Source organism: Macrobrachium nipponense, chromosome 6, assembly GCF_015104395.2.
Source record: "Macrobrachium nipponense isolate FS-2020 chromosome 6, ASM1510439v2, whole genome shotgun sequence".
Classification (NCBI taxonomy): Eukaryota; Metazoa; Arthropoda; class Malacostraca; order Decapoda; family Palaemonidae; genus Macrobrachium; species Macrobrachium nipponense.
Window position 1 is genome coordinate 66,113,676 of NC_061108.1, and position 14,118 is coordinate 66,127,793.

At 35.3% G+C, this 14,118-nt stretch overlaps 1 protein-coding gene across 2 annotated transcripts in view; it reads right to left on the reverse strand.

Annotated features, from left to right (window-relative positions):
• The window catches only part of LOC135216322 (serine/threonine-protein kinase SIK3-like), a 1,037,686-nt gene that overhangs the window by 827,647 nt on the left and 195,921 nt on the right, over nt 1–14,118 (reverse strand). For both annotated transcript variants that reach the window (XM_064251493.1, XM_064251492.1), the window contains exon 3: nt 6,921–7,082. In XM_064251493.1, the coding sequence (XP_064107563.1) occupies nt 6,921–7,082 (162 nt within the window). The remainder of the gene's footprint in view (nt 1–6,920; nt 7,083–14,118) is intronic.

Sequence of the window (14,118 nt, forward strand, 5' to 3'; positions counted from 1 at the left end):
AATTTCTATCATTTCTATGGACAGTTACATCAAGAAAATTCAAATTACAATTTACAATTTCTCTTCCTCTACAGTAAATTTTATAGAAGGGACTAAATTATTGAGATTATTAAGGAATTCCTGGAGGTTTTCGTGAACTGGCCAAATACAGAAGATTTCCTCCACGTACCTAAACCAAATAACTTTTTAGGGCAAAATTCTTGGTAAGAGTTTTGTCTCAAAAAATTCCATGTAAATATTGCTAAGGACAGGAGATAAGGGATTACCCATAGCCATGCCAAACTTTTGTACAAAAAATTCCCTTCCCCATTGAAACAAAATTTACTATCTTTGATACATAACCTTATGAGGACTAATGAGATTTACTACACTTAAGGGAATGTCATGACGCTCTAATCCTCTTCCAAATATTCAAGTAAGTCATCTACAGGCACTTTTGTAAATAAAGAGACACAACATCAAAACTAACCATATTAAAATCACAATTCAAATTTAAACTATTCAATTTGTTTATAAAAATCAACATTGTTTTAACATTTGTGTTAGAAATATTTCCTACCAAAGGAGTAAGAATTTTACAAGCCATTTAGATAAATTATACGTAACTGAGCCACTGAACTAATGATTGGTCTGATAGGGTTATTGATTTTATGTGTCTTGACTAAACCATACATGTAAGGTAGGGAGGCGCATTGCGGTGTAAACTGTTTAATTAAATGGTCCAAGCCCTTCAAAATGGATTTAATTTGTTTATTAAAATGGGAGTTAACTGTCTGTGTAGGGTCAGACCTCAGTTTCGTATAAGTATCAGTGTCATTTAGCAATGTCATTATTTTACTTATATAGTCACTTTTATTCATTATTACCACTGCATTAGATTTATCTGCTTTTGTCACCTTCACTGTTTCGTCTTCTTTAATTTTCTTAAAAGCCTGGAGAAATCTCACGGGTACATTAGGGGGAGAAGGTTTACTCATAGCACCATACACAATACCTTTACAAATATTGATATCATTAGGGCATAGGTTTTGATTAAATTTTTCTAAATAACAAAAGGATTTTGAGATGTCGACACAGTCCAGGTTACCATTAAATACACCAAAGCTTAACCCATATCCCAAAGCCGCTGTCGTAGCACTATCCACTGGTTTGACAGATAAATTAATCATGAAGTCCACGTTGGCATGCTTAGTCCAGTCGCTTTCAGCAATAAGATTTTTCAGCTTGACTTGGAGCTTCCTTTCAAGACGGTTGCAGCACTTTCTCAATTTTCCGTAGCAATAATCCAGCATCCGATTCTTCCAATCGACAGGAACCGTCTGATTAAAGCTATACCGTCTGATTTTTTAAGCATAATGGAAACCACACGCAACTTCTACGCCTTTCTTTGAATTTTCCGAGCCTTGTTCTATTCGTGACATCCTTCTGTAATGCTCTTATCATCGCTCACAAACTGAAACTCCGACTCAACTTTCTACGGAAGTGCATGAACGAGCAAGTGATGCCCAAGTCGATTTTACCAGTGAGAATTCTTCACCTAGCAGAGCGACCTTTCGACGAGTTTCAACACATCATACTTCAGAAACACATCGACATCACAAAAGTGGAAGTAGATGATGCGTTCCGTACACTTAGAAACAGACGGTATAGCTTTAATCAGACGGTTCCTGTCGATTGGAAGAACCGGATGCTGGATTATTGCTACGGAAAATTGAGAAAGTGCTGCAACCGTCTTGAAAGGAAGCTCCAAGTCAAGCTGAAAAATCTTATTGCTGAAAGCGACTGGACTAAGCATGCCAACGTGGACTTCATGATTAATTTATCTGTCAAACCAGTGGATAGTGCTACGACAGCGGCTTTGGGATATGGGTTAAGCTTTGGTGTATTTAATGGTAACCTGGACTGTGTCGACATCTCAAAATCCTTTTGTTATTTAGAAAAATTTAATCAAAACCTATGCCCTGATGATATCAATATTTGTAAAGGTATTGTGTATGGTGCTATGAGTAAACCTTCTCCCCCTAATGTACCCGTGAGATTTCTCCAGGCTTTTAAGAAAATTAAAGAAGACGAAACAGTGAAGGTGACAAAAGCAGATAAATCTAATGCAGTGGTAATAATGAATAAAAGTGACTATATAAGTAAAATAATGACATTGCTAAATGACACTGATACTTATACGAAACTGAGGTCTGACCCTACACAGACAGTTAACTCCCATTTTAATAAACAAATTAAATCCATTTTGAAGGGCTTGGACCATTTAATTAAACAGTTTACACCGCAATGCGCCTCCCTACCTTACATGTATGGTTTAGTCAAGACACATAAAATCAATAACCCTATCAGACCAATCATTAGTTCAGTGGGCTCAGTTACGTATAATTTATCTAAATGCTTGTAAAAATTTCTTACTCCTTTGGTAGGAAATATTTCTAACACGAATGTTAATAACAATGTTGATTTTATAAACAAATTGAATAGTTTAAATTTGAATTGTGATTTTAATATGGTTAGTTTTGATGTTGTGTCTCTTTATTTACAAAAGTGCCTGTAGATGACTTACTTGAATATTTGGAAGAGGAATTAGAGCATCATGACATTCCCTTAAGTGTAGCAAATCTCATTAGTCTCATAAGGTTATGTATCAAAGATAGTAAATTTTGTTTCAATGGGGAATTTTTTGTACAAAAGTTCGGCATGGCTATGGGTAATCCCTTATCTCCTGTCCTTAGCAATATTTACATGGAATTTTTTGAGACAAAACTCTTACCAAGAATTTTGCCCCAAAAAGTTATTTGGTTTAGGTACGTGGAGGAAATCTTCTGTATTTGGCCAGTTCACGAAAACCTCCAGGAATTCCTTAATAATCTCAATAATTTAGTCCCTTCTATAAAATTTAAACTGTAGAGGAAGAAAGAATTGTAATTTGAATTTTCTTGATGTAACTGTCCATAGAAATGATAGAAATTTCACCTTTTCAGTCTATCGAAAATCAACTAATATTGCCTCTTTTGTTCATTACTACTCCAATCACCATCAAAATGTTAAATTCTCTGTTTTTTCTGGGATGTTCCTAAGGGCTTTACGTGTCTGTAGCCCGCAGTTTATTGACGCTGAAATTAAAACTATTTATGATATTGCATTGAAACTTAAATACCCAAGGACTTTTGTAGATGTGGCATGGAAAAGAGCTAGAAAAACATTTTATTCAACTAATGACAAACTTGAATTTAGTAATCATAACATTCTAAAATTACCTTATGATGAAAGGTTTTTAGATATTCCTAGAATTTTAAAGCTTTTTAACATAAATGTTGTTTTCAGTAATATTAATGTCAAGAGTTTAGTAATCAAAAATTCTCCTAAAGATCTTCCAGGCTGCATATATGAAATTCCTTGCAAAAAGTGTGATAAAGTCTATTACGGACAGACCGGCAAATCTCTTTCACAGCGTCTCAAGCAACATCAATATTCTGTGAGAACTGGACAAATATCGAATGCATTATTTGTACATATGAGAGATTTAGACCATCCTATTAACTGGAGTCAAGCAAGAGCCTTAGTCCCATGTAATGACACAGTTAAAACGGAATATCATTGAATCTTGTTTTATCAAGTCAAAACTAATAGAAATGTTCTAAATTTAAGTCTTGTTTATTTAAACTTGATGCTTCATAATTAAAAAAGTTGTAAATAAATATAAGCAACAAAATTAATATATTCAGTTTTACATGTTTTGGACTGTAAAGATACTTTGTAATTTCGGTTAGGGTCAGAATCTGTTTAAGTTTGTGACCGTGTGATATCCGATAATCCTGGATTATCCCTTTTAATTTTTACCCTTTTGATAATTAACCATCTGGTATTCCTGATCTTGTTTGTACCTGAGGCCTTCCTCTCCAATTGTACTTTAGTAGCTCCTTGAGATGTCTGAATAAATGACACGAAAGCGCTTGGATTTTCTGACTATCATTTTCTCGTGGTATTCGCTTATATATAATATATATATATATATATATATAGATATTATATATATAGATATATATATCATATATTACATATTCTATATATATATACATATCTATATATATATATAATTTTTATAGCTGACACAAAGAAAAAGGGTGATGCAAAATTAGAAAGAAAAAAACCTGTATATTATTTTGCAGTGCTTCAATGATGGCTTGGCAGACATGTGGCACTGTTTCACTGATGGGTTGTTTTGAGATCTTGAATAGTATTATATATTGCTACTTTTTCAAAATGCATATATCCCCTCCTTGATTGTGTAAGATATTGTGTATAGGATTTTGTGCAACATTTTTCCAGATTCCTAGATAGCTTGGAGATAGGATGTTTTAAATGTTTGTTCAGATTTTGCATAACATAACACTGAATATATAACGTAGAATGTAGAAAGAGAGAGAATATCTTTGTCCGTTCAAAGCTAGAGTTGTTTTTCCTAATCTGTCAACATGTTTGATATGCGAGCTTGAGCCTTCATTTGTTTTGAGATTCTGTCATCATGTAAGATAAGGGACTTCTGCTTCTGTCAATCGAGTCGAGTACGTGTCTTTTTTTAACAGACTGGTCTCATAAGCGTATGTCTTTGTTAAAGCCACGTGCAGATTACACATTTTGTATGTAAAGTTGCGTAAGATTTCAAAACTTCTGGAAGCATTATTGCCAAAAACGTTTTGTCTCATCCCCTGTCCAGATTCCGTAAGGGAGAAGTTTTTCATTCTGGCGTAGATTCTCAAAGCGATCACACATTCTCTCTCTCTCTCTCTCTCTCTCTCTCTCTCTCTCTCTCTCTCTCTCTCTCTCTCTCTCTCTCTCTCTCCATCGCATAGCACTTTTTATCTTAAAAGTAAAGTAATGATTTCGTACTTATTAAATGGTCACTCATAATTTGTAAATTTCAGATTTGATATTTCTTAAGAGTTTATTTAGTATTATTTAGTGTATTTTATGGAATCGGAACAAACGTTGTTGTAACGGCGCCTGGTTTTGTGAAAGTGTGAAACAAGCTGCAGCAAGATAGATAGAAATTGGTATACCAAAAAGGTAAAGTGTGTTATATTTTTATTAGTTGCAACTAATAACTGATAGGAACAGTGGTTAGGTAACAACTAATAGTTACAATGTTTTGAGTGAAAAGATTTACACTTTTACACATTGCAAATTTTTGTGTTTTGTGTTTATTCATTTGAAGTGATTTTATGTTTTGTGCATTTGTCCATTTTCTTGTTGAAGTGTGCCTTTTTATTTTATATTCTGTGTGATTAATACTTTTAGCAAATTTTGATATTATCCACATTTTTCTGTATTTTCATTTGCATTCACAATTTAATTAACTTAGTTATTTTCATTAATTAACTGTTGCACATTTAATTAACTTTAACACTTGTGAATTAATTTCCAAATTTCAATTATTGCCTAACACTTTTGAATTTTGATTGAATGAATTTTCTTGAATTTTGTGATAAATTAATTTTTATTTCATTTTACTTAATTGGTTCAAGAATTAATTAAACTTTACTTCGTTTGCAAGTACTAACAGTAATTTTCCCTGATATTGTGAATTTCACTTATAAATTTTGAGTTTAATAATAAATTTTGTGTTTAAAATTTTTATAAGTTTTCTTTGTCTTACACCAGTATATTTGCATTTAATTATGACTATATTTCTGTTAGATAGAAACATAGAGTGGTAATTGATGTTTTCCTTCATTAACTTGAAGTGACTTAGAACCAGGGAAGTACGACTTAGACTTCTGAAATCAGAGAAACACAAAAAGACTTTTAACCTCTTGAACTGTAATAGCTTCTCTCTCATGTGTGTCATTTTTCATAATTTTAGGTCCTACCAGTTTTATAATATTCTCAAAATCTCTCGAAGACATTCAGGTGAAATTTTTGTAATGGCCAGAAACTTCTTAGAATCTCATGTCAGCGAGTAATTCCTGACCACTGTATTCTACCCTTCTAGTATATAACCTTGATTGCCACCATCTTCTTTTATTTCGCTCCATCTTCGTTAAATAATGTATATAAATATAGGCGGCAGCTGCTACTTGCATGGTGGCCATCGTCGGTAAACAACTTGGGCAGAGACAGACTGATGATCGCAGTGGATTGCAATGAAGTTACGCGCTTAATGTGGTTACGGTTCATCCTCAACATTTTGACACCTTGTAACCGTATATGCGTAACTCAGTTAAACATACAACGTTCGGCTCTCATGTGTGTACCCACCTTAACAATACTGTGTATGCAACTATGCCTTTTAAATTTCTCAAACCACCCATGAATGGGTTTGAATGCTTGAGCACTATCTGTATCCACACACTTTCCACGAGTGGTTTTCAAATCAGTAGGCAGTTGGTTTGCATTTTCACATGAGAGGATCTCATAAATAGTCATTGGCTAATTGTTTTTCATTTATCCAAATTAACAATAATTTCTAAACGTCTCCAATTGTGTGAAACCTATGTTTTATTACAGATGTTGCTCTCTTAGCCACATCAGCTGCTTTGATGGCCTCTTCACATTGTACCACTCAAAATTGTAGCTTCTGACATATATACCTAACAATTTTCTATCTACTTGCCTTCTTGGTTTAGCTGCTATCTCTGACTTTCTTGGGCCAAAGATGATGCATATGAATAGAATCAACAAAAATAACAAAGAAACATAAGACAGTTTTGTGGAGTTGTGCACTAAATGACAGCAACATGTAAACTGAGCCCTTCCACTCTGTATCTTCTGAGAACCACACACCCTTTACGAGTTACCTTTGACCAAAACAAAATCTACAAACACCCAGCAAACGCTGTACTTACACTGAATTTTGTGAACTGTGGACAGTGCAAGTACCAAGGTATAACTAATATAATGCAGTTTTGTTTACATACCTGCTATCTTTATGTTTTGGTCTCTATCTAAAAGCAAATTTTCTGCTTTCAAGTCTCGATGAACCACATGTCGCTTGTGGCAGTAACGAAGAGCAGCGACAATCTGTAGAAATTTCTGTCTTGCCTCCCCTTCCTTCATCTTTCCATGACTAACAACAAAATCTGAAAAAACATTGCATAAAATTATTCAAATATAACCACCTAAAGTATATCAATAATGATTTCAACACCAAAAGCCTTCTACAGCAACTTTCCAATAATAAAACACCCAACAGTGCTCAAAACTGACAATTTTCATGATAAAATGAATTATTTGGATACTTACCTACTGTTAAAGTTAGCTTATATCTTCGTGTCATTAGCTGCAATTGGCATTCAAAAGAAAACAAATGAATGCTTTGTTAATCCACTATGACTGTCTGTGTAATCAATCACCTGTTTCCCACCAAGTGGCATGGCAATGTTTCACTCTTGTCAGAATTCTTCATGACCACCCACTAAGATGTGGGGAGGCTGGGTGGGTTTCCACTTTAATAGTAGGCAAATTAACAAATAATTTTAAAATGAAAATTTTCATGAAATATTTGGAATGAATCTTACCTATTGTTAAAGTTAGATGATGACAACATGGAATGAGGACGGTGGGTTAGCACGCTAGAGAAACAATGTTCAGCCAAGTGAACTAAAAGGTTTTTAAATGAGGGGATAAAAGTTTCTCAACATTCCTGATTGTTGTTTAATTCTTACTGGCAAGTACATACTACTGTCGCCAGACGTTGAAACCACAACAAGGTGTAAGGCTCTCGTAGCTAGACTTGTCAGAGGATCCTTGCAAGGAAAAAAGGACTATCTTGAAGGGCAACGGTGATGCCTCTGCCATAGTAGAAAGCTCATAACCAACAATCCAAAACTAAAGACAATTACCACCTTCATATATGAAGGTGTCCTCCTATACACTAATGTGTATCTTCATGCTCCCAAAATCCAATAGCTGGATTTCCTAACAACCAATGGTAAGATAGAAAGCAAGGTTACTATCATATTTGGTTCAGGAGAAAGTGTTCCCACTGCAATTTTAACTGGTAATTTGACTCTGGGTAATCTGACTCCCAGTAAACTTCACTCTCGATAAATTCATCCCCAATATTACAAAAAGGCTAAATCATTAAAAACCTGTTGAAAACCTATTATCAGTCCAAAACATGAAATTAATATTTGAATGTAAATATACGAAAAGGGAAGCAAATATTACTAAAAGTCGTCAATAGTGTTTTGTTTTGTTAAAAAAAAAAAAAAAAAAAAAAAAAAAAAAAAAAAAAAGTACAATAAAAAGTAAAGCATAAATGTAATTGTATCAGGCTAAAATAAAAAAAATGGTACAATAAAAAGCAATGCATAAATGTAATCATATCAGGCTAAAATAAGATGTAAAGTTTTGTATTAAAAAGGTAAAATAAAAAGTAGAGAATAAAACTATTATTGAAAGATTCAATAACAAATGAAAGTTATGAGCTATTGCACTTAAAAAAATCCTTTTTTTTTTTTTTTTTTTTTTTTTTTGGGGGGGGGACTATATCGCTCAATAATAACCTGCAACAGTTTGTTTATATCTTTATACTTTTTCCTGTCTCACAGACCTTGCCTCAATCAAATTGAATCTTTTCCAGTCGTGTCAAGTGTTCTTCCTTTTCAATATGGTAATTAATTTCCATGGATTCGGATGTGTGCAAGTTACAGAACTTTGTAGTAATGAGTTATGATAGCCTCGTCAATGGTTAATAGTGCGAGGCACATCCATTTCAGTTTTACAGAGGATATTCCAACTAGTAAAGGGAAACAAAGAAGAAGTTCTTCACTGTCTACTTCCTCTACCTTTCAAGTACCCTACATAAGATATTTCAAAATATGACATAAGTTCCTGTGGAAGATCGCCGTCATCTACAAGCTCTTCAAATCACATCAACACGAGGGAGAAAACGCAGAACCAAAAAACATCTGATTTCAATGCTAAACTTAATAACATGATGGTATTTTTCTTAAAAGTAAAATTCCTAAACTTTTTTGTACACATTTTCAGACAGTAGATGAAAACTACATGAGATTAAGCACTAGGAAACACAGATAAAACACTATTTCTGGGTCGACCTGTGTTCGCTGGTGAAAAGGATCCTGCTATCCACTTTTCTAGTATAAATAGTTTCTAAAAATACCAGAGAAAAAAGCTAGCATTGGTATGCAGAGGTTACTACCCTCGCGCGAGCACCCAAAGGGCGTCGGGTATAAAGTTCAGGGCGTGTGAAAGCCACTATTCACAGGTCTCCTGCCATTTAGAGTTTTCCCTCTCAAAAAACCCCCATATGGGGTGAGCCGAGTCAACGGTCACACCTACATCGCCCTCGTACTACTACTATTAATACCCGACTTGAGCGACATCTTCAATCCTGTTTAGAAACCTTTTTCAGAAGTGACACGTTTTTTCCTGCTCGCTTATTTACTGCTTTTGGTGTGTGTTTTTTGCGATGGCCTCCTCCGAGATGTCTCCTACACCGAAGTTGAGTACCCCAGTTTATGTTTTTCCACATATTATGAAGTTGCGGACCTTTTATGGCCCGCGGTCCTGTAGAAAGTATTGCAGGAACGCGGCGTCACCCAGCCATCTTGGGTACAGCGAGCGGGAACGCATGGGGTTGGGTACTATGTTTTGTTTAAATACATAATTCCAATTTTCACTGACATTAAAAGTACCCAATTCCCGTGTTTCTTATTATATATACATTACACTGTAGAATATGTTACAAGGATAACGTTCACGCCCATGTCTTATTCGGGAGTTACTATGGCCCAAAGCTAAGACGTAAATCAGAGAAAGAGCTGTTGGCTCTTTCTTCCCTTCTTTAACTAATGGGCGTGCGCGGGATTTTGACATGTTCTTATAGTATTAGTATTATTACCATTATATAGAGCAGGCCCTGTTGCCTTGCGAAGTCGGAGAGAGAGAGAGTTTGCTTTTATGGTAGTAATATTGTTATTATCATTACTTAAACGTAGCCTGTGATCTTAACGAGGGAGAGAGAGAGAGAGCTGGTAGCTCCTTTTCTCCCCCTCCCTATCTTTTTCCTGTTGGTCTCTCTCTCTCTCTCTCTCTCTCTCTCTCTCTCTCTCTCTCTCTCTCCGATGAAAGTTTTTCATAATTGCATATACTAGTATTTTACGTGAATAGATTGTAAATACACTAGTGGTTAATTCACTGAAGAGGTTGAAGAGTTGCCACCAAAACAGTATAGTCCAGGTATTTTAATTAGAAAGGCTAACTGTACGTAACCGTCACTCCCATATGATTCCGAAAGGTAGTAAAGCTCCTTAACCCCCGCAAGACGCGGTAAATTTGAATGGCGGGTGGTACGTACGTAGCTAAAATTGATACGCTGATCCGCACAGGTTATGCACACTTAATTAATTGTAGTTTATTGTTAATATCTTCTTTATTACTTACTATTTTCACTTCAAATAAATTGCAAGTTCAAGGCAGAACCTTTCTATATGAAATGGACACCTTTAAAATTGTATTATTCCCTTCTCTATATTTTTTCTAGATTTTCCTTTATTATCCAAAATTTGGTCAATATTCTCAGCATTAGTGAAGACAAATTTTGTATCCTAATTTCATAAATTACTGCTTGATCAATTTACATAAACTCATGCTATAATATTCCAAATTTACTTGTCATTCAGGGGAAAGCAAAAGCAGATGGATATACATTTTCAGAACATTTTTAGAGTATAATTCATAACTACTCAACACACTGGCACTCAACTCAAAACACCTCTGAACTTATGTGAAATATGCCTTGTTCAGTAACACAGCACAAACAAATATTGGTATATATATATATATATATATATATATATATATATATATATATATTATATATATATATATATATATATATATATATATATATATATATATATATATATATATATATAATATATATATATATATATATATATATATATATATATATAATATGAACATAAGTGCATGCACATGTTCATTTATATATCTACATGTGATACAGTATACTAAACAAAAGAAAAGAAAAACATATGTACATCCATAAGTCGGTACTTACTCTTATGATATGAAACAAAGCATGCAGCACAAAGCCCAACATCACATTTTTGGCATTCCCAAGTAGAGCGTACGTTTTTATCCAATATCAGCATGTAATAATTACGAAAAATCAGAATTATGATAAAGATTATCACTCGAAACCAAGACGCCAACCATGATATCTAAATGTTCATTCGAAAAAATATTAGCTTTTGCTACGAATTATTCCATTACTGGTAATTCCTGTTATCACTTAAAACTTGTATTATCATTCTATCATGTCTTTATCCCATATTAACCTGTAATAATTACAAAAATAACAATAAAAGATAGTAGTTATCGAGAGCAGATCACGGAACACTCAAAACCAACGCCGAGACTGAAATTTTCCCGGGAATTTTTGCTTTTTTCTACGTCATAAACCTTTCAACCAATTAAGTAACGGGATTCTAATGATGTCATTGTGATGTAATAACATTTAGCCAATGACACTCAAGTATTGATACGGCATCATAGAGCACGGTACTGGTGTAAGAAATCTGTCTCTGAAAGTATTGGCGCGCGGTTCAAATCGGGCCACTAAAGTGGCTCAGCGTCGGGAGTTGGAAAGCCAGAAAAGTGGCTCCTCGTCTTTTGGGGGTTAATTGAGGGATCTATCCTCCTGACCACTCTGAAACGAATAAATTCGGTTTTAGTAGGTTTAGTTGAGGTCTTGGTTCTGATATTGAGCTTAGGGAGGAAGTTACTCTGAGAGATCGTGTCCGTAGCGGCCTCGGTCCATCAGTCAATCCCGTACCGGTTACTTCTCATATGTCATTGAACACTTTTGCAACTCTCCTATATTGCCTCATTATTACTATATGTTCATTAGTCCATCGTGTAAAATGTATCCCTGTACCATAAAGGTCTGGTTAACATTAGTCTGGCCTAGCCTCCTTCGGTAGGCTATTCCTCTCGGTCGAGGCCCCCTTCTGGTCGTGATCCTACCAAAGTGAACCTTGGGCCCAGTCACTACCATCCTAAAGTGGTAGCCTAGGCCTCTGATAAGTGACCACCCTAACCGATGTGTATACCAATGACGGGCCATAGGCCAGGTCGCATTACCACTCTTACAAGTGGTAGCCTGCACATCGTCTATTAGGTGGCCACTCTAATCGGTAGCGATACCAGCCCCGACGGGCAATGGTTCCATCCACTCTACTACCCCTCCAGGGATAGCCTGCACGACCAGTTGGATGGCCACCTATGATCGGGCAGGTAGCCAGACATCCATGTCCGACCACCACCAACCCCCCAACCCCCCCACGCCCACCCCAATCCACTTATAGGCTCGGCTCAGCCAATCCATTACAACTCGCAGTACTAGTTCTCTTCCTAAGAAACGTCCGCTTGAGTTACACATAAGTGGGGGGAGGGGGGGGGGGAGGCCAGGGACGGAGGGGGAGGAACAGGAATATGTAGCCCTGCGCTAGGCTGCCGGAGCTCAGCCAATGGTGTACATAGCTCCGGCGGCTCGTATTTACTTACACACTCTGTGGTCTCCCTTACGTCCCCTTTAACAGTGGAATGGCGGTAGGCGGCTTGTCCCCAACCCCTCCCGCCCCCTTTTAACCCTTAAACGCCGACTGGACGTATTTTACGTCGACATTTTTTGTCTCTCGGGTGCCGACTGGACGTATTTTACGTTGACATACAAAACAAAAGTTTTTTTTTAAAAATTCGCGGAAAAATACTTTTAGGCCTACCAGCCGAAAACTTTTGAATCACGCGCCTTGGGGGATGCTGGGAGTTCACGGATCAAGGTGTTGTTTTGTTTACAATCGTTATGCAGGCGCGCAAGCGCGAATTTCTTTCTTGCCGCACTAAAAAGTATCTGTGACACATCTCGGAAATTATTTTGTCACTTTGACATAGTTTTTTTACCATTTTAAATTAGCCGTTACATGTAGTATTATATATGAAAATGTGCTCATTTTTATGTAGAATACAGCAAAAAAATACTCATGATTGTAGCTTTTATCAGTTTTGAGATATTTTCATATAAATAACAATAAGAGCCAAAATTTCAACCTTTGGTCAATTTTGACTCTACCGAAATGGTCGAAAAACGCAATTGTAAGCTAAAACTCTTATATTTTAGTAATATTCAATCATTTACCTTAATTTTGCAACTAATTGGAAGTCTCTAACACAATATTTCGATTTATGGTGAATTTATGAAAAAACTTTTTCCTTACGTCCACGCGGTAACTCTTCCGAAAAAAATCATACATGCGATTGTGGTAATGTTTGCACCATTTTAAATTAGCCGTTACATAAAGTTTTATATATGAAAATGTGCGCAATTTCATGCACAATACAACTAAAAACAACCCATGGTTGTAGCTTTTATCAATTTTGAAATATTTTCATATAAAAAATGATAAGTGACAAATTTTCAACCTTCGGTCAACTTTGACTCTACCGAAATGGTAAAAAAACGCAATTGTAAGCTAAAACGCTTATATTCTAGTAATATTCAAGCATTTAACTTCATTTTGCAACAAATTGGAAGTCTCTAGCACAATATTTTGATTTATGGTGAATTTATGAAAATAATAACATTTTCTTTACGTCCGCGCGGTAACTCTTCCGAAAAAATCATACGTGCGATTGTGGTAATGTTTGCACCATTTTAAATTAGCCGATACATAAAGTTTTATATATGAAAATGTGCGCAATTTCATGTATAATACAACAAAAAATAGTTGAAGGTTGTAGCTTTTCTCATTTTTGAAATATTTGCATATAATTCACGATAAATAGAAAAAAACCATGTTCGGTCAAATTTGACTCTACCGAAATGGTCGAAAAACGCAATTGTAAGATAAAACTCTTACAGTCTAGTAATATTCAGTCATTTACCTTCATCGTGAAACAAATTCGAAGTCTCTAGCACAATATTTAAATTTATGGTGAATTTTTAAAAAAAACTTTCCTTCCGTCCGCACGCGGATTCTCCGCCACAAATCTCCGAAATGCGTAAGTCTCGGAATATTTGCTCCATTTCATATTAGGCATTTCATAGAGTTTTATATATGAAAA